The 26465-nt window shown below is 37.6% G+C and overlaps 1 protein-coding gene across 5 annotated transcripts in view; it reads right to left on the bottom strand.

The window, feature by feature from the left end:
* Nucleotides 1–26465, bottom strand: part of ANO3 (anoctamin 3) — a 457212-nt gene that overhangs the window by 272592 nt on the left and 158155 nt on the right. Inside the window, 1 exon segment of one of the 5 annotated variants that reach the window (NM_001191315.2) lies at nt 18092–18137. The exons of the other annotated variants lie outside the window; for them this stretch is intronic. Coding sequence (NP_001178244.2) covers nt 18092–18137 — 46 coding nt within the window. 5 annotated transcript variants of the gene reach the window in all.

Raw genomic sequence — 26465 nt, 5'->3', positions numbered from 1 at the left:
GCAGCCCACCAGGCTCCCCGTCCCTGGGATTCTGCAGGCAAGAACACACACACACAAAAAAGTAATGGGATAGACAAAGCCAGATTAAGTCAAGATGTCTAGTCAGATTTGGTGCTAAATTATTGGAAGAAAGTTTATGGAATTCTGATATGAGTTCATTAATATCTGTTGATTGTAAAAGCAAGGATAAGTGGACAGGGCAGAAAAATAGATGGGTCAGCATCCCTTTATCTTTATGTAATAACAGGGGAGAAGCAATAGCATAGGGCAAGTTGGTCCACATCAAACAGAAAAACACTTCAAAGTGGAGTTTTTCATTGATCCTACCGGGTTTACTTTGAAACAGAAGGAAATAGAAATAAGAAAGAATTACACAAAAACACACAATTTGCCTAAAGTAGAAACCAGGCCAAAAATAAAATTTCATTAGTAAATGTAGCAAGAGGCACAGCTGATTAAATAAACACTTTAACAAATGGCACAATGGAAACTGCCCAATGATCTTCTTACCCAAATCACGTCAAGATTCTAGGTCACTAAGCGGGCAAATGAAAGAGCAAACAGCCATCCCCTTTAAGATATGACTGGAGGATGGTAACAAGAGCAATGACTAGGAGAATCCTCTCTATTGCTTTGGGTCAAATACCTGGCTTTTATAGCCCTTTCTTTCATTGAAGATGAAAATTAGAAATTAATGTATAGAACTAATGAAAATGCTTATTCTTTTTTTCAGTATAAGAGGGAATAACATGTCTCAAAGTTTGCAAAATAGTAAAACTGAACAAGACAAGCTACAATAAACAAATATAGTAGCATCTGTGATTTCCCCTAAATTTAAAAAAAAAAGAATTCTTAAACATTGTTATACCACATTAAAATGAAAACAGAGCTGGATAAATTGAAGAAATAATTTATAGAGTTGTTAATAATTTGTTGCTAGACACTTAAAATATGTTTTGAAAAATAAAGAACAAAATCTACCCATGAGAAAACTGAATCATTGATAAAGAAGACAATCTTAAGCAGTACTATCAGAATACAGGGGGGAAAAAAGTGGAAAACTTATGACAAAACAACAGAGAAGATAAAATTAATTTGAAAGCTGTATATCCCAGAGTTATGGTTGAACAATGAAGCAAGAATGAAAGAACGAGAAATAATAAAGTGAGTTTTAGATAATTATTGAAGTTATTAGGAGAAGGCAATGGCACCCTACTCCAGTACTCCTGCCTGGAAAATCCCATGGACGGAGGAGGCTGGTAGGCTGCAGTCCATGCGGTTGCTGAGGGTTGGACATGACTGAGCAACTTCACTTTCACTTTTCACTTTCACGCATTGGAGAAGGAAATGGCAACCCACTCCAGTGTTTTTGCCTGGAGAATCCCAGGGACGGGGGAGCCTGGTGGGCTGCCATCTATGGGGTCACACAGAGTTGGAGATGACTGAAGCAACTTAGTAGCAGGATGACATAGCCAGTAAGTGATAAAACAAGAATGTGAAGTTTTATATACAACTCTCATCTTATACTACCTCCTCATAAGAATTAGATACTATAATATTTTATTAAAAATACTTCCAAATATTAATATGGGCAGCACATTTTGAATTGCAATGCTGGATCAGCTCCCAGGAGTTTATTCCAGTGACAAGGCTGACTATAGCTGTTCTTAAAGAAATTTTGCTTGCTTTCAAATTTTTAAGTGATACCGTGACCACAAAGCATTTTATGACTGAAGCTGGTGTCCAAATTGATGACAGCCAGTTATTTCTTCAAGAAAAATGATTGGTTAAGAGACAGCTCTATGTTGAAAAACCATGAGTATCGATGGAAAGGAACATAAATTTTGAAGAGCTTCTTCAGCAGATGTCAAATTTAATTAACTGTTGTGTTTCCAATATTTATCACAGTGCCTGGAACATAGCAGATATTCAATACATATTTGAAGAAACACATAATTACGGAGTTAGGGTAAGCCACATTATGATTCCTGTCCCCTTGTTATTTTCCATCCCAGTAAACAAAAGCTTAACATTCAATATTCAAATTTAGGGGAAATAAAGTAACAAACAGCAAGTCCAGATTTAAAATGGCAGCATGAAGGATATGTGACTAAAGGGAATTGGGTGTTTGGGGAGAGGGTGGTTTAGAATAGCATGAGATTGGAACAGAGTCATTCTGAGATGGTAAAACAGTCTTCATAGATATTGACTATACTATAAAAAGAGATACACTCTGTAACAGAAATTTTCAAATATTCTTTGTTGTTATCCCTCTTGTACCTTCTAACTGGCTGAATAACACAAGCACCCAATAATCCTTCCACTTTGCATGACATACAAAGTTCATATCTTGGAGTATTCATCGTAATTATTGATTAATAAACTATTTTTTTCTAATCCAGGTTTTTCAGGATGACATAGTAGAAACAACTCTTCTTAAATATAATGCATTTCATGATAGTAGAAAGTGAGATTTTACTCCAGGCCTGCCACATATTGGGCTTCCCTGGTGGCTCAGAGGTTACATATTAGCTATGTGAAGTGAAGAAGTGAAAGTGTTACTTGCTCAGTCATGTCCCGACTCTTTGTGACCCCATGGCCTACAGCCCACCAGGCTCCTCTGTCCATGGAGTTCTCCAGGCAAGAATACTGGAGTGGGTTGCCATTCCCTTCTCCAAAGGATCTTCTCCACCCAGGGATCGAACCCATGTCTCCTGCATTGCATTGCAGGGAGATTCTTCAACATCTGACAACAAGGAAAGTCTGTTAGGCTATGTGGCCACGTGCAACTTTAAATTCATCTGTTTCCCTATCTGTAAAATATATTTGTGCCTGAAATATACAAATTGTGTGATACTGCATGTGTACAATGGCCAGCACACTGACAAAAGTAGGCCCTGAATATTATCAGCTCCTCTTACCCACCTTACTAAAATGCAAATACTATTTTAGGGAACAAGTTATACAGCCAAATTGCTGGTTTAAAGTTCATATCCTAAATACGCACCTTATGTTACTGGGTAAGCTATTTCTCACACTGTGCCTCAATTTTCTAATCTATGAAATGAAGCTGAAGGTACCTTTTGTGATGGGTGTTCAAGAGAATTATTTGAATTCAATGAATTCATCAAGCACAGCAAGTTCAATTACAATCCCCCACATCTTTAAAACAGGAATTTTTAAAAAATGTTCAATGAATACTTGATAACATCTCTTCATCTGCTGAATAGCTGAAGAAGACATTTATATCTGGCCCAAAATTATCTTGGCAGAAATAAATTCAAATACGTTAAGTTTTATATCTGCTGGGTACTATACACATCAAGGGTTATTATCTTGGTTAAATGAAGAATTATCAGATAATTTCAAAGAAAGTCTTGCTTGTGACATTTCCAATTGGCTATGGGAGGTTTTTTTCAAGACTGGGTCTGAAGCAGGGAAAAGTTCAGAATTTCCCCATCCCTTTTTTACTTCTTACTCTCAAAACAAGCCATTCTTTAAAAAAATAATAATAATAATGTATTTTTAATTGGAAGATAATTGCTTTACAATATTGTGTTGGTTAGCGACATACATCAAAGTGAATTAGCCATAGGTATACACATGTCCCCTCTCTCCTAACCTCCCTCCCACCTCCCACCCTATCCCACCCCTCTAGGTTATCACAGAGCCTGGGTTTGAGGTCCCTGTATCATACAGCAAATTCCCACTGGCTGTCTAGTTTACAAAGCATGCCATTCTTAAAGACAATGTGGTACTCAAGCATTGTGCAGGTCTCAGATTATATAGGCAAATTACATTATGTCTTAAACATTATATTTAGACAGAATATCCTTATGTACACATTCATTGTTCAGTTATATCATTACATGGTGTTTTAAAATATATAAAATAAGTTTTGCAAAACGTGAATTTATGTGAATTATATACTAGAGTGACTGTTATCCATGATTTATTTTTTCTTTTTTAAAAAATTTATTTATTTTAATTGGAGGCTATTACTTTACAATATTGTGATGGTTTTTGCCTTACATTCATGTGACTCAGCCATGGGTATACATGTGTTCCCCATCCTGAACCTCCCTCCCACCTCCCTCCATATCCCATCCCTCAGGGTCATCCCAGTGTACAAGCCCTGAGCATCCTGTCTCATGCATCGAACCTGGACTGGCAATTTATTCCACATATGATAATATACATGTTTCAATACTATTCTCTCAAATCACCCCACCCTTGCCTTCTCCCACAGAGTCCAAAAGTCTGTTCTTTACATCTGTGTCTCTTTCGCTGTCTCTCATATAGAGTCATCATTACCATCTTTCTAAATTCCGTGTATATCCATTAATATACTATATTGGTGTTTTTCTTTCTGACTTACTTCACACTGTATAATAAGCTCCAGTTTCATCCACCTCATTAGAACTGATTCAAATGCATTCCTTTTAATAGTTGAGTAATATTCCATTGTGTATATGTACCACAGCTTTTTATCCATTCATCTGCCGATGGGACATCTAGGTTGCCTCCATGTCCTGGCTACTGTAAACAGTGCTGTGATGAACATTGGGGTACATGTGTCTCTTTAAATTCTGGTTTCCACACATACACACTGTGTGTATGCCCAGCAGTGGGATTGCTGGGTCGTATGGCAGTTCTATTTCCAGTTTTTTAAGGCATCTCCACACTGTTCTCCATAGTGGCTGTCCTAGTTTGCATTCCCACCAACAGTGTAAGAGGGTTCCTTTTTCTCCGCACCCTCTCCAGCATTTACTGTTTGTAGACTTTTGGATCACACCATTCTGACTGGCGTGAGATGGTACCTCATTGTGGTTTTGATTTGCATTTCTCTGATAATGAGTGATCTTAAGCATCTTTTAATGTGTTTGTTATTTAGTTCTCTGGCCCATTATTTGATTGTGTCACTTATTTTTCTGGAATTGAGAAATATCAAATTGCTTGTATATTTTTGAGATTAATTCTTTGTCAGTTGCTTCATTTGCTATTATTTTCTCCCATTCTGAAGTCTGTCTTTTCACCTTGCTTATAGTTTTCTTCACTGTGCAAAAGCTTTTAAGTTTAATTAGGTCCCATTTGTTTATTTTTGCTTTTATTTCCATTACTCTGGGAGGTGGGTCATAGAGCATCCTGCTATGATTTACGTCAGAGAGTGTTTTGCCTATGTTTTCCTCTAGCAGTTTTATAGTTTCTGGTCTTACATTTAGATCTTTAACCCATTTTGAGTTTATTTTTGTGTATGGTGTTAGAACGTGTTCTAGTTTCATTCTTTTACCAGTTGACCAGTTTTCCCAGCATCACTTGTTAAAGAGATTGTCTTTTCTCCATTGTATATACTTGCCTCCTTTGTCAAAGATAAGGTGTCCATAGGTGCGTGGATTTATCTCTGAGTTTTCTTATTTTGTTCCATTGATCTATGTTTCTGTCTTTGTGCCAGTACCATACTGTCTTGATGACGGTAGGTTTGTAGTATAGTCTGAAGTCAGGCAGGTTGATTCCTCCAGTTCCATTCTTCTTTCTCAAGATTGCTTTGGCTATTCGAGGTTTTTTGTATTTCCATACAAATTGTGAAATTATTTGTTCTAGTTCTGTGAAAAATACTGTTGGTAGCTTGATAGGGATTGCATTGAATCCATACATTGCTTTGGGTAGTATACTCATTTTCACTATACTGATTCTTCAGATCCATGAACATGGTATATTTCTCCATCTATTTGTGTCCTCTTTGATTTCTTTCATCAGTGTTTTATAGTTTTCTATATATAGGTCTTTTTTTTTCTTTAGGTAGATTTATTCCTAAGTATTTTATTCTTTTCGTTGCAATGGTGAACGGAATTTTTTCCTTAATTTCTCTTTCTGTTTTCTCATTGTTAGTGTATAGAAATGCACAGGATTTCTGTGTGCTAATTCTATATTCTGCAACTTTACTATATTCTTTGATTAGCTCTAGTAATTTTCTGGTGGAGTCTTTAGGGCTTTCTATGTAGAGGATCATGTCATCTGCAAACAGTGAGAGTTTTACGTCTTATTTTCCAATCTGGACTCCTTTTATTTCTTTTTCTTCTCTGATTGCTGTGGCTACAACTTCCAAAACTATATTGAATAGTAGTGGTGAGAGTCGACACCCTTGTCTTGTTCCTGACTTTAGGGGAAATGCTTTCAGTTTTTCACCATTGAGGAAAAAGTTTGCTGTGGATTTATCATATATGGCTTTTATTACATTGAGGTATGCAAATGGTGATTGCAGCCATGAAATTAAAAGACGCTTGCTTACTCCTTGGAAGGAAAGTTATGACCAACCTAGACAGCATATTCAAAAGCAGAGACATTATTTTGCCAACAATGGTCCATCTAGTCAAGGTTATGATTTTTCCAGTAGCCATGTATGGATGTGAGAGTTGGACTGTGAAGAAAGCTGAGAGCCGAAGAATTGATGCTTTGAACTGTGGTGTTGGAGAAGACTCTTGAGAGTCCCTTGGACTGCATGGAGATCCAACCAGTCCATTCTAAAGGAGATCAGTCCTGGGTGTTCTTTGGAAGGAACAATGCTAAAGCTGAAACTCCAGTATTTTGGCCACCTCATGCGAAGAGTTGACTCATTGGGAAAGACTCTGATGCTGGGAGGGATTGGGGGCAGGAGGAGAAGGGGACGACAGAGGATGAGATGGCTGGATGGCATCACTGACTAGATGGACGTGAGTCTCAGTGAACTCCAGGAGTTGGTGGTAGACAGGGAGGCCTGGCATGCTGCAATTCATGGGGTTGCAAAGAGTCGGACACGACTGAGCGACTGAACTGAACTGAAGTGAATGTTCCTTCTATGCCTGCTTCCTGGAGGGTTTTTATCATAAATGGATGTTGAATTTTGTCAAAGGCTTTCTCTTCATCTATTGAGATAATCATATGGTTTTTATCTTTTAATTTGTTAATGTGGTGTATCACATTGATTGATTTGTGAATATTGAAGAATTCTTGAATCCCTGGGATAAAGCCCACTTGGTCATGATGTATGATCTTTTTAATATGTTGCTGGATTCTGTTTGGTAGAATTTTGCTAAGGATTTTTGCATCTATGTTCATCAGTGATATTGGCCCGTAGTTTTCTTTTTTTGTGGCATCTTTGTCTGGTTTTGGTATTAGGGTGATGGTGGCCTCATAGAATGAGTTTGGAAGTATCCATGATTTAAACTCTAGAGTAATGTTGTCTAAATTGGCATAAGTGCCTCTGAGTAGGTGGTTTGCTCACATCTGGTAAGAGTTATGACTAATTACAAGCTGTGCAAACACCAATTCATTCATCTGGGAGCAACATGTGAGAACTAGAGAAACATCATTCAAAATATTAGTGCCCCAAAGTAGGCATTACACCAAAGACTATTTTCCTTAGTAAGAAACTTAGAATTTACTGTATACCCCCAATTTTTTTGGCTACTCTCAATGATGGACATTTAAATATTATCATTGCATATGATAACAGACACAAAATATGAAAATGAGAAACGTAATTTGAACTCTAACTGAATAAAATTTGTTTCAGTTTCCATTTTCTATACATTCATCCCATGAATAATATTGCTTTATAATTCTTATAAGCATAAAACATATCATAAATAATTGTAAATTAATAATGTTATATCAGAAATAAATGAAAATTCAGAGATGAACAATATATGTATTGTTTTTAGATAATTTTATTTCTAAACTGAAACCCTGGTATGTTGACATTCGTATATAGGCTCTTTTCTTTTGAATCATGGCATAAGTGTTGAGCTGTAAGGAAAGTGCATTAAATTTGATTTTTTCTGATCTATGTTATAGGGACATCTATAGTACAAGCTTCCCTGGTGACTCAGATGGTAAAGAATCCACCTGCATTGCAGGAGACCCAAGTTCGATCCCTGGATCAGGAATATCTTCTGGAAAGGGGAACGGCTACCCACTCAAGTATTCTTGCCTGGAAAATTCTATGGCCAGAGGAGCCTGGCAGGCTACAGTCCATGGGGTCACAAAGAGGCAGACATGACTGGCTAACACTATCTTGTACACACACTGTACTACAAGTGTAACTTGTACTGGGATATCTTAGAACTTTTTAAGATTAGGAAAAGTTAAAACAATAGCAAAAACAGGGAGAGCCAAATTGGTAAATGTATTAATTTTTAGAATCCACTTCAAAAAGCTACCCTCAAAACAATCCTATCAGTCCCAATTTATAAGAGAAATTTCTCTTATAATTTATAAGATAAAGTGGGAAATTTAGAGAAGTAAAATTATGGCTAAGATCATGCAATCGCACATATCAAATTATACAGAAGTATCATTTGACCCAAGCTGCTTGACTCTTGCACTCAAGTTCTTGACCATTCACCTCTCTCTTATTGTAGTCTGAGACTACGTTGTGTTGATATGTTCAATCTGTATTCAAAGTAACTTTAGACAAATAGACTATAAGTGTACCACTAACTGCAAATATATAACACTGTGCCTGTGAGACTCACCAGTTCACAGATAAAAACAATTTTATGTCTTTTGAATATGTCTAAATTGAGCTGATGTTGGTAAATTAAGCTCACTTACAAGAAAAAAAGAAGCTGAGTATTTTCAATCAGCTCAACTTTGGGAGAATCATTTGAAAAAAAGAATTAGGAAATGCTGGTGAAATCAAGTGGGTAGAGGAAATAGCTAGGTAAAGAAGGAAATCCCTGTACTCAGTTATGAACAATTTTTAATCTTACTGATTTGGAGTCAGAGTAGAGAGTTAATGATGCTTTATGTAAACATTATTTACAAAGTACTGAGCCTACTATAGAGCGATTTCTATAGAAGTAACTAATGGTACACTAATGCTAATCTTTGTAACATTTCTACCTGCCAGGTAGGTAGCTTAGCTCCACTTCTGCTAGTTCGGTGACCTTGAACATTTGCTTACCTTCTCTGCCCTTGTTTCCTCACTTATGAAATTCAGTTCAGTTCAGTTCAGTCACTCAGTGGTGTCCAAATCTTTGAGACCCCATGAACCGCAGCACGCCAGGCCTCCCTGTCCATCACCAACTCCCAGAGTTCACTCAGACTCATGTCCATCGAGTCGGTGGTGCCATCCAACCGTCTCATCCTCTGTCGTCCCCTTCTCCTCCTTCCCCCAATTCCTCCCCATCAGGGTCTTTTCTAATGAGTCAACTCTTCACATGAGGTGGCCAAAGTACTGGAGTTTCAGCTTCAGCATCATTCCTTCCAAGGAAATCCCAAGGCTGATCTCCTTCAGAATGGACTGGTTGGATCTCCTTGCAGTCCAAGAGACTCTCAAGAGTCTTCTCCAACACCACAGTTCAAAAGCATCAATTCTTTTGGGCTCAGCCTTCTTCACAGTCCAACTCTCACATCCATACATGACCACTGGAAAAACAATAGCCTTGACTAGACGGACCTTTGTTGGCAAAGTAATGTCTCTGCTTTTGAATATGTTATCTAGGTTGGTCATAACTTTCCTTCCAAGGAGTAAGCGTCTTTTAATTTCATGGCTGCAGTCACCATCTGCAGTGATTTTGGAGCCATAAAATAAAGTCCGACACTGTTTCCATTGTTTTCCCATCTATTTCCCATGAAGTGATGGGACCGGATGCCATGATCTTCGTTTTCTGAATGTTGAGCTTTAAGCCAACTTTTTCACTCTCCTCTTTCACTTTCATCAAGAGCCTCTTTAGTTCCTCTTCACTTTCTGCCATAAGTGTGGTGTCATCTGCATATCTGAGGTTATTGATATTTCTCCCGGCAATCTTGATCCCAGCTTGTGCTTCCTCCAGCCCAGTGTTTCTCATGATGTACTCTGCATAGAAGTTAAATAAGCAGGGTGACAATATACAGCCTTGACGTACTCCTTTCCCTATTTGGAACCTGTCTGTTGTTCCATGTCCAGTTCTAACTGTTGCTTCCTGACCTGCATACAGATTTCTCAAGAGGCAGGTCAGGTGGTCTGGTATTCCCATCTCTTTCAGAATTTTCCACAGTTTATTGTATCCACACAGTCAAAGGCTTTGGCATAGTCAATAAAGCAGAAATAGATGTTTTTCTGAAGCTCTTGCTTTTGCCATGATCCAGTGGATGTTGGCAATTTGATCTCTGGTCCCTCTGCCTTTTCTAAAACCAGCTTAAACATCTGGAAGTTCACGGTTCACGAATTGCTGAAGCCTGGCTTGGAGAATTTTGAGCATTACTTTACTAGCGTGTGAGATGAGTGCAATTGTGTGGTAGTTTGAGCATTCTTTGGCATTGCCTTTCTTTGGGACTGGAATGAAAACTGACCTTTTCCTGTCCTGTGGCCACTGCTGAGTTTTCCAAATTTGCTGGCATATTGAGTGCAGCACTTTCACAGCACCACCTTTCAGGACTTGAAATAGCTCAAGTGGAATTCCATCACCTCCACTAGCTTTGTTCGTAGTGATGCTTTCTAAGGCCCACTTGACTTCACATTCCAGGATGTCTGGCTCTAGGTCAGTGATCACACCATCGTGATTTTCTGGGTCATGAAGATCTTTTTTGTACAGTTCTTTTGTGTATTCTTGCCACCTCCTCTTAATATCTTCTGCTTTTGTTAAGTCCATACCATTTAATAGAAATGTCTGCTTAGGAATATTAAGTGGCAATTACAAGCAAAATGCTTTAAACAGTGTCTGGCAAAGAATAAACATTTAATAATAGCACTTATTATTATTCTGATTTTAGAAATGAGGAAACTAAAACTGACTGAAAGCAGTTTGCCCATGATTCCCCACTATGTAACAGCCTTTAAAATTCAAACACAGTCTGTAGGTCTCCATACCCCCATTTTTTATTGCACGCATTGCCTTTCTCACAGTGACTTTAAATTATGACAGTAAATTATTTATAAAACTCAAACCTAACACATATCTTTCATATACATTAATCAAGGAGAACCTTAAACTTTTAGTGTGCATTTTATTTTTTAAAAAGCCATGTTGAGACATGTCATAATAGCAGAATACTCATGACAGTGTTTTCTTTTGTAAAAACTTGTACAGTAAAAAATAGGAATTAAAATACCTGGGGCATAAATGAATTGACAGCATTTGCTAAGGTCATGACAGGACAACTGGAGACAAAGTCTGAGAGCTCTTCCTTACAAGTATAAAAACTCCTTTACTGAAGTGTCCAATAAAGGATACCAGACAGTAACTCTCATTTAGGAAGTTCATCAAACCTTACAGAGGAGGAATTGGGGAATTATAATTATATTAGAAACACACTAAGCTACATTTTCATAGTACTAAATTCATGTATGAAGCTTAAGTGCTGGAATCTATACAGTTTTGCCTCTATTAATAAGAAAGATCATCTATTTATAATTTAATTTAGCCCACTCTCTTAAATCCATTATCTCTCTCAGTGTTTACGCAGTTACTATTTTTTTTTACAAAATTGTTTCTCAAATGCACCTTGTAAGAATTCCATAGTGCATAATTGTGCATAATTGTAAAGAACACAAATTCCCAGTGTCCCTGGAGATGAGATTCTCTAAGTCTGGAGGCACTAAGAACTTTAATTTTAACAAGAACTCCAGGTGATTTGTTAAATCTTGCAAATGTGGGAAATGAGCTATGGCAGATAAAATGAACTGCTCAGTATATCAGTGAGTGATGGAAACTGTTTAAGACAGAACTTGTGCCTGTATTTGCAATGTAGCCACAACTCCACCTCCAAATTGCTTCTAAAAGAGCTCCAAAGCCAAACATAAAATATGTACAGTTTAAGAGTTATTCTGGGGAGATGCCTTTTGGTCAACCTGTTAGGTTCTTAGAAACATAATGATGAGAGGTTGTTCCATGACTAATACAGTGCAATTGAAAAATACTTTAAGCAATGTACTTTCACATCCACCCAATTTACCCACAAGAAAGTCCTCTCCTCTGTGGCCAACAATTTCTCATCTTTATTTAGTGAGGATGTGAGTCTGGGCCTGATGTTTTGATAAACCTGAGTCCTGCAGCTAGAACAGGCTTCCTACATGCCTGCTGAGTTGCCAGGTAGGAAGTAACTGCTGCTTTCCTGTGCAATTTAGGAGGAAAGGCAATAAATGAAGGGAAGGTTGGGTTGGTTATACTAATGATCTGTCAGGTTTAGAATATGATTTTATACTTCTGTAACTTCTGATGAAGTCAGAAGGTGTAATGAACATTATTCTGTTTAAAGTTTTCACTTCACCAAGGCCGCAGAAGGGAGTGAGCTGACCACGATCAAGTTCAGAGATCTTTGAACTCTGCCTTGAACTCATTAAGAGTTAACTTGGCAATGCATATATCTAAACCTTAATTCCCTCACCTTGAAAATAGAAAAAAAAAAAAATATATATATATATATATGTATCTAGCTGCTAAAGTTTTAGTCATTATAAAATAATGCAGTGTACTTTTGAGTTTTGGGGACAGTGGATAGTGATAGTATTCACACAACGTTAGCAGCTTTTTTTGGTTTTGTTTTTTTGCTATCCTTCACCACATTCCTGAGAGATGAAGATTATTATCCCAAAATTTTGGATAAGGAACCTAACAACCCAGTATTTGTTAGGTAAATACCCAGAGTTACAGAGGGAAAGAGGATTCAATCACAGAAAAAACTGAGTCAACACTTTTCATCAAGGTACGATTACTTTACATTAATCTGTAAATACTAATATTTTTAAACATCTGAGCAATGGTAAAATGCCAAAGTAATAAATAGAAGAAAGTCAAGCTTTGCTATGCTTATAGATTTGGGTTTCCTTTAATAGGTTGATTTATATCCAGTTGACCCTTGAACAATGTGAGGGTTAGGGGTGCTGACTCCCCATGCAGTCAAAAACCCACATATAATTTACAGTTCGCCACTAAATATCTGGTTCCTCTGTATCTGTGGCTCTGCATCTGTGAATTCAACCAACTGTAGATCATGTAGTACTGTAGTGTTTCCTGTTGAAAGAAAACCACATGTAACTGGATCCATACAATCCAAACTCATGTTGTTCAAGGGTCAGCTGTGATCACCAGTCCCAATATTTTTTTCCAGTAACATCATGTTCACAGTATAATGTTAAACTCTACATTGAGATGAAAATTTCAGCTCTCTAGAACTCTCAGGAAATATGATGCTTTGGATACTTGAATTTCTAAATAGCTTTCATAAACACTCACATATTTACATTATAATTAATTTGGAGGAATTTCTTTTAAACTTTACCACTTGTCTTCATTCCTACTATAAGATATATATTTATTGAATAATATGTACTACTGTTGCTAATTCAAAATTATCATTTTAAACATCAGTGTTCTTACTTTGAAGTAACATGGCAGTTTCTCTAAGCCATTTGTGGTACACAGGATTTTTACAGAGATGATCCTAGATACATATGCTTGCTTTTTGGACTGAAGTATCTCTTAATTGTATTCACAGTTTGATTCATCGTTACTAGGAGATGAATTATCTATAACTAGAGTCATAAATATGTAAGAAATAGCCTGTGGAAAGGGAAAGAAAGGGAAGGGTAAAAATGAAGAGAGCAGAAGACCTTAGGGGCTCTCAATTAGATTAGACACTCAATCCTTTCTGATGATCCAGGGTGATATTCAGCACCAGCCTGAGTACCAGTCTGTGCTTAAGGACCAGTCAGAATAATTTTCTGACTTTAAAATATCTTCCCCAACGTTTTGCCTATATAGCTGGGAAGTATTTTAACAAGAGACAATGCCTTCCCTTCTTCAGTCATAAATAAAAGAACAGACTGTCAAAATACCAGGGAGAGTTACTACGAATGCGTGAATGCATTTCAGTCATTGCACAAACGGCTTTAGATTTTTTTCTGGATTCACCAGGGTGAGAGTATAGGAAGATTCTAGATCCTAAAAATATCAGTGAAGGGAAAAGGAGGCTTAAACGGTGGATGCCAGAAATTCTGAAACTAGATATTCTCTCCAACACCCTCCCTTACTAGGCACAAAGCAAGCTAGTTGCTGAGAGGCTCGACAGGTGGGCCCCCGCAGTAGTGAATAATTTATTTTAAGAAAAAGAGAATGAAAGTGCCTGTGGCCTGCCAATTCCCATGTAAGTGTAACGATTACTATTACCACATAACTTATTTGAGTAGGAAGTATTTGATTCTGTGGAAATATTATAAACACTCTTCATGTTTAACCAAATGTCCTTTGTGATAATGATGAATCACTTAACCACTTCTGATGATCCCATTAAATCCAAGCTTTTGGGGACAGGCTGTGTTTGATGTGACCTATGGCTTCTCTGAAAGTCTTACTGGCTCTATTGGTAAATAACAGCCACCAGAAGCCACAACTATCATTGTCTTTTTCCTGCCCACTCTTGGGTGACACACGAGTCCATTTTAAATCAAGTGAAACAAAGCAAACCAGGCTGAGGAGCAGTTGGATCTGCATCAGAAATCAGTGATGATTTCCCAGCTATTAAGTTCCTCCAACATGTGCTAAGTCAAAGGCAAACACACACTCCCAGTTGTCTATAAGCATAATATACTCATTTACCTTTGGGACTTCAGAAATAAAGTTGCAAAAATCCCATCCCGATACTCCCCCCACTCTAGCTGAAGATTCTCACTTCTTTTGCTTCCTTATTATGCCTCTTAATAAAACAATCTATTAATAAAATTTAAATAAAAATCAAAAACATATGTGGGTCTTTTCTTCAGAAAACAAAACTTAACTGACATGGCCAAGAAACAGAATGTCAGTATCTTCCTAGAAAAATACAAAGTTCTCTATAACTCACATAAAGGTGGTGTTCAGCAAACCTCTCAGACTTCCTACTGTACAAAGTTCTCTGAAGGAGATTTCTGCAACAACAGGTTTAGGAATGAAAGTGTCCTTAATATTGCTACCACTAAGTATAGTCCCTGGCACACAGCAAGAACCTGCTAAATATGGGGTAAATCAGTAGTGAATAAATGCAATTTATTTGCAAAGGAATTTTAAAATTAAGAAAAGAATTGAATTTCTAAATTTACTTTATGGGAATTTAGGTGAAGTTTTCCTGAGGCATGGTCATATGAGTTGAATAGTTCAGGACTGTAACTCAAGACCACTGGAAGGAATCCTTAGATGGTCTGGAATCCAGTTTTCCCTAAGAAACCCTAAAGTAATAACAATGAGTGAGACTAAGGAAAATAAAGGGCAATGAATTATAAGGAAATCACTAAAGGTCTGTGTTTTTTTTAATTCCTACGAAGTGAAAAAAAAAAAAAATGAATGAGGCTGGGAAGAAAAACTATTACTATTATTGCTGCTGTTTTTGTTATTGTTTACTACATTTTGAACCCCAATCATGTGCCAGACAAACTCACGTACTTTGCAACATATATATTATTATCTTTATTTCACAGTGGTGGTGATTGAGGTTTAGAGAGAGATTAACAAATGTAATTTGTTAGTAGGATATGTAGGATAAAAATCCAAGGCTGAAAATGAAGAACATAGATTAACCCAAGGATAACTATTTTAACATCCATATTGATTTATTGAAAACACTGAGTGATATCGGTGTTTGGATCAATGATTTATTACTACATATTTCTCACATATATTGGAACATCTCCAAGCTTGCTGAGAGTTTCATTACTGTGTGCTTGTTTATCAAGTTAGTGAACATTTTTAAAGTTTTATAATAACAGTTTTTTCTGAATATCTCAGGCTATTTCTAGGTATTATAAAGTTGAAATCAAAACCACAAAAGACATTGATACCACTTAAGATAAAAATAATCCTCATAAATTGCTTTATTTATCCAAATTATTTCCTAACAGTGAACTAAAAGCACTACTTTCCACTTTATCTGGCCCAGGGGGAAAAAAACCATCTCTTTTCATTGCACCTGCCCTTCCCATAGACCAGAGGAAGACCATGTTGATCAGGTGCTCACTTTTTTCACATTTATATATGAAGAAAAGTCCAAAGAAGTTAAAACGTCACTCAAGGTTTCTAAGCTAATTATAATGGCAGGCTTAGGATTTAGGACACTAGAGTTACAGTAGACAGTTTTCTCCTCTTTAATGGGCAGTTTTCAAATTAATGTTACAATGAAAAGTATCCCTAAAAGCTTTCTGTCTCACACTTCCTGGGTAAGAAAGCATCTAGAATAGTGTTTTACTCCTCCCTCTTTGTAGAATTAAAGTAGTTAATCCTATGTTTGGAATGTCTTTTTTAAAAGTCCACTCAGGGTTAAGAAACAATTAACTAAAACCACTTTAATGATACTTCTTTCCTATCCCTCCTGCTCCCTGCATTTATCCTTCTGCTAAAGTTGCTTTTTGTGCCAAAAAGTAAAGGAAGCTTGAAAATAGATGGCTCATAATGCATCATAATGGAAACAATGCTCATAATGCATCATAATGGAAACAATGCTCATAATGCATCATAATGGGAACAATGACAGTTAGTCCTAGAGTTGGCAATTATTTGCTTTTAAAAACACAATATGTATTCATACATAAGTTGTGTGAGGGCTATTCCAATAGTTCAGGTCCCAGAAATAAGTTACCCCTAGCACCCATGCATGAGGGGAGGATTATTAGCCATATGAAGCTGGTGCCAAGTTCCTATACTTTCTTCATTCTGAATGTTTGTATGTGTTTAAAATAATGATTAAAGGGAACACAACTTTGGAACAACTAAATTTTCTTTGGAACATTTAGATTTGAAGTGGAATTGCATACAAGTTGAATTTTTTGTCTACCCAATCTCTCATCTCACTTCCAACTTCAACATATTTGCAAAATAACCCAGAGAACTTGGACTTGAAGAGAGTATAAAACTATGCCATTCAAAGCTCACTAAGTCCATAATTTGCCTAATACAGGGATTGCTCTTAAATTATCCCTGGTGGATTCAACAGTTTTTGCTTAGAAAAATGCAAATATCTACAAAGAAACAACTGTTGGCCAAAAAAACAAAAACAAACATGAATAACATCTAGGCATGGGGAAGTAGGAATATTTAATTAAATGTATATGTCACTTTTTTTTTTTTTTTTTGACCATGCTGCACAGCTTGTGAGACCTCAGTTTCCAGACCAGGGACTGAACCTTGGGCATGGCAGTGAAAGCCCAGGATCCTCACCACTGAGCCACCAGGGAACTCCCTATTTCCTTCACGTTGCATGAACAAATCTACTATTCTAGAATTCACATATCTTAGGTACCATATGATCAACTATGACATAATTATCATCATTAATTTAAAAAAAAATGGTAATTATGCTATTTAATAATTTTAGGACAAATTCCAGAAAACTGGAAACATATCCAAAAATATGTGATCTATTAAAAAGCTTTTAAATAAAATAATGAACAAGGACCAAAGGGTGAGGATAACTTGAAAAAAAAATCTTGATTTGACTATGAAGATATATAGACTCATCACTGTATCTAGGGAGAAATTTGAAGGAAAGGCAAAGAGAGATAAGACAGAGAACCTGCCAGAGGAACCTACTAACAATAATAAAATCCTGAAACCCAGAATCAAGCATAACAACAAGGGGAAAATTGAATTTTCTGAGAAAGTTTCAGAGCCCCTTCAATAGGCCAACTTCTGGAATTGTCCAAAAATTAATTTATCCTAGGATTGTGTAAAATCATCTTAAATAGGATATCTACTTATGTGGAGCTTATTAACCATCTGAATCACAGGCTGGGGCAAACCGGGGCCAATATCTCTGTTTTCAAATCTCAGAGCGCAACTGGGCCGGTATAACAACCCCTGCTAAGCTAGTTTACTGCAATGCATTGACAGAATCTTAGAAAAGATAGACATTACAGTCTCTGAAATGACGAATTCCGCTTTTCCCAGGGACCGTGCGGAGGCTCAGAGATCAGACTCATTTCGGATGCAAAGTGAAGTGGCATTAAAAAAAAAAAAGAAGAAGAAGAAGAACATTTTTTAAAACTTCACAGAGTTCTCCACCTCTGCGACGCATTAGTCTGGAAAGGATGCTCCTACACAACTGCAAGGGCATGCAGACGGGACGTGACGCCCACAGAAAGGGGGGGACCAAGATTCCGACTGACCTTTCTGCTGTTTAAAGGACTGAATCGAGCCTGAATGATGGACCATTTTCACTCAGTGCGTCCCCGCCGGTTTAGGAAGCTGTCCGAGGGAAAGGTGGAGTACCAGTATGCAGACTCCGTGAGAGCCTCCGAGGCTCAATGCAATCCCGGAACAACCGAGAACGCACTGCAATCAGACACCTGCTTTTGCCGGCACTTAGCTCCCTAGACAGCGCGCCCACTGTTGTCATGGAAACGGCGAGGCGGTCCAGCGTCCGGCTCCCCTTAGCGGCTACTCGAGGAATAGCCTCGCATACCCAGAGTGTCCAGTGCCACAATATGAGTGGGCGTTATGCGGGGTAGGCTGGGTGTGAGAAGGGAGAACTTCTAGAGTCTGTAAATGAATTGCAGCAAATCTCTAGAACCGCAAGTTCAGTTCGGTTCAGTTAAGTCACTCAGTCGTGTCCGACTCTGCGACCCCATGGACTGCAGCACACCAGGCTTCCCTGTCCATCACCAACTCCAGCAGCTTGCTCAAACTCATGTCCATCGAGTTGGTGATGCCATCCAACCAGCTCATCCTCTGTCGTCCCCTTCACCTCCTGCCTTCAGTCTTGCCCAGCATCAGGGTCTTTTCCAATGAGTCAGCTGTTCACATCAGGTAGCCAAAATATTGGAGCTTCAGCTTCAGCATCAGTCCTTCAAATGAATATTCAGGACTGACTTCCTTCAGGATTGACTGGTTGGATCTCCTTGCAGTCCAAGAGAGTCTCAAGAGGCTTCTCCAACAGCACAGTTCAAAAGAATCAGTTCTTTAGGGCTCAGCCTTCTTTATGGTCCAACTGACATCCATACGTGACTACTGGAAAAACCATAGCTTTGACTAGACGGACCTTTGTTGGCAAAGTAATGTCTCTGTTTTTTAATATGCTGTCTAGGTTTGCCATAGCTTTTCTTCCAAGGAGCAAGTGTCTTTTAATTTCATGGCTGCAGTCACCATCTGCAGTTAATTTGGAGCCCAAGAATATAAAGTTTTCTTTATTGCTGTTTAACACTGTCTCCATTATTTCCCCAGTTATTTGCCATGAAGTGAAGGGACTGGATGCCTTGATCTTCATTTTTTGAATGATGAGTTTTAAGCCAGCTTTTTCACTCTCCTCTTTCACTTTCATCAAGAGGCTCTTTAATGCTTCTTCTCTTTCTGCAATGAGTGGTTTCATCTGCATATCTGAGGTTATTGATATTTCTCCCTGAAATCTTGATTACAGCTTGTGCTTCATCCAGCCCAGCACTTCACATGCTGTACTCTGCATATAAGTTAAATAAGTAGGGTGACAATATACAACCTTGACGTACTCCTTTCCCAATTTGGTACTAGTCCATTGTTCGATATCCAGTTCTATTGCTTCTTAACCTGCATACAGATTTCTCAGGAGGCAGGTAAGGTGGTCTGGGATTCCCATCTCTTTAAAAATTTTCCACAGTTTGTTGTGATCCAAACAGCCAAAGTCTTTGGTATAATCAATAAAGCAGAAATAGATGTTTTCTGGAACTCCCTTGCTTTTTCTATTATACAACAGATATTGGCAATTTCATCTCGGGTTCCTCTACCTTTTCTAAATCCAGTTTGAACATCTGGAAGTTCTCGGTTCATGCACTATTGAAACCTCGCTTGGAGAATTTTGAGCATTACTTTGCTAGCATGTGAGATGAATGCAGTTGTGCAGTAGTTTGAACATTCCTTGTTCACTGAACATTCTTTGAACATTGCCTTTCTTAGGGATTGGAATGAAAACTGACTTTTTCCAGTCCTGTGGCCACTGCTGAGTTTTCCAAATTTGCTGGCATACTGAGAGCAGCACTTTAATAGCATCATCTTTTAGGATTTGAAATAGCTATTCTGGAACTCTTCTGGAATAGCTTTACTGGAATTCCGTCACCTCCACTAGATTTGTTCTTAGTGATGCTTCCTAAGACCCACTTGATTTTACACTCAGGATGTCTGGCTCTAGGTGAGTGATCACACCATTGTGGTTATCTGGGGCATTAAGAACTGGGTCATCAACAGAAAATTGGATTAAAGACTTACTGAGTATGAACCCACCCATCAGAACAAGACCCAGTTTCCCCCACAGTCAGTCTCTCCCATCACGAAGCTTCCATAAGCCTCTTATCCTTATCCATCAAAGGGCAGACGGAATGAAAACCACAATCACAGAAAAGTAACCAAACTGATCACATGGACCACAGCCTCGTCTAACTCGATGAAACTATGAGCCATGCCTTATAGGACCACCCAAGACAGATGGGTCATAGTGGAGAGTTCTGACAAAATGTGGTCCACTGGAGAAGGGAACGGCAAACCACTTCAGTATTCTTGACTTGAGAACCCCATGAACAGTATGAAAAGACAGAAAGATATTACACTGAAAGATGAATTTCCCAGGTCAGTAGGTGCCCAAGATGCTACTGCAGAAGAGTGGGGAAGTAACTCCAGAAAGAATGGAGAGACAGAGCCAAAGCAAAAACAACACCCAGCTGTGGATGTGACTGGTAATGGAAGTAAAGTCTGAGGCTGTAAAAAGCAATATTGCATAGGAGCCTGGAATGTTAGGTCCAGCAATCAAGGTAAATTGGTCAAATAGGAGATGGCAAGAGCGAACATTGACATTTTAGGAATCAGTGAACTAAAATGGACTGGAATGGGTGAATTTAACTCCAGATGACCATTATATCTACTACTGTGGGCAAGAATCCCTTAGAAGAAATCGAGTAGCCATCATAGTCAACAAAAGAGTCCGAAATGCAGTACTTGGATGCAATCTCAAAAACAACAGAATGACCTTGGTTTGTTTCCAAGGCAAACCATTCAACATCACAGTAATCCAAGTCTATGCCCCAATCACTAATGCTGAAGAAGATGAAATTGAATGGTTCTATGAAGTTTACAAGACCTTATAGAACTAATACCAAAAAAAAAAAAAAAAAGATCTCCTTTTCATCATAGGGGACTGAAATGCAAAAATAGGAAGTTAAGAGATACCTGGAGTGACAGGCAAGTTTGGCCTTGGAGTACAGAATGAAGCAGGGCAAAGACTAACAGAGTTTTGCCAAGAGAACACACTAGTCATAGCAAACACCCTCTTCCAACAACACAAGAGAAGAATCTACACATGTATATCACCAGATTGTCAATACCGAAATCAGATTGATTACATTCTTTGCAGCTGAAGATGGAGAACTCTATACAGTCAGCAAAAACAAGACCAGGAGCTGACTGTGGCTCAGACCATGAACTCCTTATTGCCAAATTCAGAACTAAATTGGAGAAAGTAGGGAAAACCACTGGACCATTCAGGTATGACCTAAATCAAATCCCTTACGATTATACAGTGGAGGTGACAAATAGACTCAATGGATTAGATTTGATAGACTGCCTGAAGAACTATGAATGGAGGTTCATGACATTGTACAGTAGGTAGTGATCAAGACCATCCTCAAGAAAAAGAAATGCAAAAATGCAAAATTGAGGCCTTACAAATAGCTGAGAAAAGAAGAGAAGCTAAAGGCAAAGGAGTAAACAAAGATATACCCATCTGAATGTAGAGTTCCAAAGAAAAGCAAGGGGAGATAAGAAAGCCTTCCTAAGTGATCAGCACAAAGAAATAGAGGAAAACAATAGAATGAGAAAGACTAGAAAGCTCTTCAAGAAAATTAGAGATACCAAGGGAACATTTCATGCAAAGATGGGGATAATAAAGGACAGAAATGGTATGAACCTAACAGAAGCAGAAGATATTAAGAAGAGGTAGCAAAAATAAACAAAAAAACTATACAAAAATGATCTTAATGACTCATAACTACAAGCAATTCACTCTTTTTCAAGTTTTGAGGCTGCTTATGTCTAGGCACAGACTGATTTCCTAAAAGTTTGTCTGAAACACCAGCACTTATAGAAGGGCAAAGTTGGTTTCTGCTCTAAGAGGAATACAATGGCAGATGCAGGAACAGTTTTATTTTTCCTGCTAAACTTGAATATGGAAAATATGAATAACCTCCACTTATCCAGTAGAATGGGTTTTTAGATAAACAATGTTAAAGTCTAGCACATTACACTTGAGTTCTTCTCTTGTATTTCAGTTACTGAGACTGGATCATATATGATATGGGCTCTGGACCTTTTCAGTAGTCAGGTATGGATGTGGGAGTTGGACCATAAAGAAGGCTGAGCAGCAAAGAATTGATGCTTTCGAACTGTGGTGCTGGAGAAGACTCAAGAGTCCCTTGGATGCCAGGAGATCAAACCAGTCAATCCTAAAGGAAATCAACCCTGAATATTCATTGGAATGACTGATTCTGAAACTGAAGCTCCAATACTTGGGCCACCTGATGCCAAGAGCCAATTCATTAGAAAAGACCCTGATGCTGGGAAAGATTGAAGGCAGGAGGAGAAAGGGATGACAGAGGGTAAGCTGGTTGGATGGCATCATTGACACAATGGACGTGACTTTGAGCAAACTCCTGGAGGTAGTTTAGGACAGGGAAGCCTGGTCAGCTGCAGTCCATGGGTTCACAAAGAGTCAGGCACAACTAAACAACAACAACAGGTAACAGGTGCTGAAAAAATGCTATCCAAGATACTTAATTTAATCCTCATAAAAGAACTATAAAGTGGGTAGACTATCACTATCTGAATATTATAAAAGAAACTGAAGCCCAGCACAACAAATAATTATCACGTAAAGAAACACACAAAGCAACACTTTGAGAGAGAAAGGAAGGCATGTGATACCTAAAGACATGAAGTCACTTTCAGAAGGCCACGGTGGCCAGAACAGGAATCAGGGGCCTGCTCAACACACTTTTGGGTATAGTCTCTTTTCCTCTTACCAATGCTTCCTGAACTTCTCAAGTTCCTCCTGGAAGATGTAACATATTACAGAATAGGCACTCAAAAAAAGTCTAATATTTCCTGAGTTGTAAAGTTTTGTGAGATCAACTCAGAATCAGGTGAAAGATCCAAATAAAGGTAGATAAAAGAGAGAAGGATACATAGATATCAAAAATTTCATAACCTCAGACAGGTCGAGCTACTAGCATATGCTCTTTGATTTCACCTATGGCTCATGAAATAAGGACAGTAAAGTGAATGCAGTTTTGCACAAGCAGATGTTCCAGTGATATATGCCAGCATAACAAACCACTCTGAAAGTAAAGGCTTAAAACTGAAATTTATTATTATCTCTCATAGTATTTTATAGGTTGCCTCGGGTAAGCCTGGTGATTCTGACTCAGAGTCTCTCCTGAGTTTTCAATGAGCGGGCCTGAAGCAAGGCATCTGAAGCAAGAAGAGTGAAATTGGATTTCACTCTCAGTGGGAGCCATAGCAAAGGATACGCAGCCTTCTTTAATGAAGGAGGGTCCTACAGAAGGAAAATGTTGAGTATTCAGTAAGAGCTCAGGAGGCAGACACCAAGAAAATATTAATTACTATTATTAATATTTGGTTAGAAGAATGAACTCAATGTGAGTTTATCTTCAACTTAAGGTTTGGAACAAATCTCAGAGTCAGTCTCCACAAAGGGTCCTTTTAGAGATGTTTCTATTGAAGAGGACACTGAAAACCAAAGCAATAAATCACTTACCTGAGAATGTTTTTGTTACGCTTTGCTCATTTCATTAAAATTCTAATACAACTGGTAGGTCATTTTGATACAACACAACTCACTAGAATTTAATACAACCCGATTCTCATAGGTGAATATTAGGTAATGTATTTAAGGACTAGTTTATGGCAGGAAACTAACATACCTCAAACATTAGATACTATTATTATAATTATGATCTCAATGGATTTGATCTTCCTTTTCAAATCCTTTTATATCACTGGGTTTGAATCATAAATATTTTTGAAATGTGAGCAGTAATCTAATTCATGATCAGGAGGAACAGTTGCAAAAATTAAAAGCCTCTGATTCTACTCGACCTATACTCCAGATATAGGTAACATTTTCAATTTTCTAGAACAACTTCGTTCTGCTGATGTCTGATTTTCTCCAACCACACATCAGCAGGAGGCAAGAATGCGTGCATGGGATCTAGGGATGACTAAGAATTTGAACCTCATTAGAAAGAATTTAGCTTCATTATTTTTTTCCCAAAAAAAGTAGTTTGGCATTATTCCTAGCACCCTTATACCCAAACCTCTGCAGTGAATCTAAGATTAAATTATCTTTTCATAAAATTGACTGCTTTTAATTAGAAACATTTTAGCCTGGACTGACAGATTGACTAGCAAGGGATTCAAAGAACATCTATGCTTGTTTTAAAATCAGTGTTTTAAGGAAGGTTGCTAGAGGAACAGCTTTGTGAGGGGCCTTGGAAATTTCTAGCACCATCTGCTTTACAGGAAAAGCAATGCAAAGAGAAGGAAAGGCTGTGTGTCTGTGTGTGTGTGTCTCTATGTGTGTCTGTGTGTTTCTGTGGTATATAAAGAAAGAGAGGTTGTGTGTTTGGGGAGTGGGGAGTGCAGAAAGAGGTGTTTAAACAAAGACTTTTCTGAAAAACAAGTCTATGATTTGTTCAAAAGAAATAGTTTATACTGACATCTCTACTGCAGACAGTTTAGGAACGCATATTAAACAGCCTCATTAGGGAAAGCGAAACTAAATGGCTTGTTTTTTCATATTGTTTTTCATTTTGGACTTCTTCACATTTTTTAAAATTTCTTGCAATTTAATACAAGGTAGAAAAATGCTGAGTAAAATGATTCCAAAATTTTCTGAGAGAAAAATACATGTGTATGTTGAAATTATTTGTTTATATGTCTGCCTTCCCTTTAGATACAGCTGCTCTCTGTGAATGGCTAATGTGTCTTTAAGTTTGTATCCCCAGAACCAATCACAGTGCTTAACACAGAGCTTCACATGAGTGAATGAATGAACAAAAGAAAGAAAGCAATAAAAAGAGGAAGGAAGAGAGATAATCCACTTCTAGGAATAATCATGAAAATGAGATTATTGGAATGATTGATACAAGTTCACTATATTCAAGCAGAATATAGAACACAGAGGTTCAGAGTCAGAGGTGGCCTGCTTGGGTTTAAACCTTGACTTCCTTACTTGCTAGATGTCTGCTCTTGAGCAAGTTACTTTCCTCAAATTTTAATAATGAAAAAATATTTATTTTATGTAATTTTCAATAAAGGGTCATGATTAATATGTTCTTGACTATAATATATGTTCTTGACTATAATTTGTAAAACAGGGGGAAAAAAAGACTGGAAAGAAACATACCAAAAATGTCCAGAATAATTAATTTTGCAAGTTGGGATTAGACTAGATTTTTTAAATTCCTCCATGTATGTTTGTCATGTTCATATTTTGTATAAATTATGCAACATTGATTTTAAATTGATTAAATACATGTATCTTTAAAAATCCTTCCATATCTATCTTTCTACAACTCTGAGTTTCTTTCTTTTTCCATCTTGGAACATGGCTTTTTTTTTTCCTTGTTGAGGTTTCTGTTGCATTTGCCCTCCCACAGGTCACCACCTGTCTCCTGTCCTCCTTAAGTAATTAATTTATAAGGCCCCATGCTAACTGTTGCCTCCCAGAGAGGTAAAGGACTCTGATCTTTATGTAACTGAGAGGCTTTGTATTCCTTTGAATCCTGAAATATGACCGCTCAGCCAGTTGTGAGTTCCCCCATATTGCGCTCTGTCACAGGAAAATAGAGAGTTTCCTTGTTACCTCTTTGGCTCTTGAATCACTGACTTAATTAAAATTGCCAATTCTGCTTCTCTGCCTAAGTGCAAACAGAGATAGAGACAGAAATTCTCTTTGAGGTTACTCCCTTTCTAGAACCCAGTTATTTGAAGTATCAGTGGGCAAAATAAAATAAACAAGTCACATCAGTATGGATTTATCTACAAAGAGTAACAGGCAGTGAAGTAACGCGATCTCCCTGGAAGACATTATGAGTGGGAGTGTACGGTCTCTTTGAGAGCCGACTGAATATAGAATATTTGTTTCTTCTGAGACCAGTGTAGTTCCTGATACACATGCTTAATGAATGCTTACTAATGAATAAGTAAAGAACGCAATGAATTTTAAAATGTAAAATGACCTCAAGGAAAAAAATGTTATTTAGTTCCCTCATTTTCATATATATAATATGTATGTATGTGTGTGTGTATATATATATATATATATATATACATATATATATAAATGCATTAATTACTTTTTTTGTTCTCGTGGCTCTCCCTACTCAAAGGCACAAAAAAAAAACTCTTTAAAAAAGTGATATGCTGTGATAAATGGAAGGGTGGAGTGCAATTTAACAACTGCTTTCCCCAGAGTCAGTGGTTCCTGGTCACATGTTACTATAT

Source organism: Bos taurus, chromosome 15 (assembly GCF_002263795.3).
Source record: "Bos taurus isolate L1 Dominette 01449 registration number 42190680 breed Hereford chromosome 15, ARS-UCD2.0, whole genome shotgun sequence".
NCBI lineage: Eukaryota > Metazoa > Chordata > Mammalia > Artiodactyla > Bovidae > Bos > Bos taurus.
The sequence above is the reverse complement of the archived record's forward strand: the minus strand, read 5'-3'. Positions and strand labels throughout refer to the sequence as shown.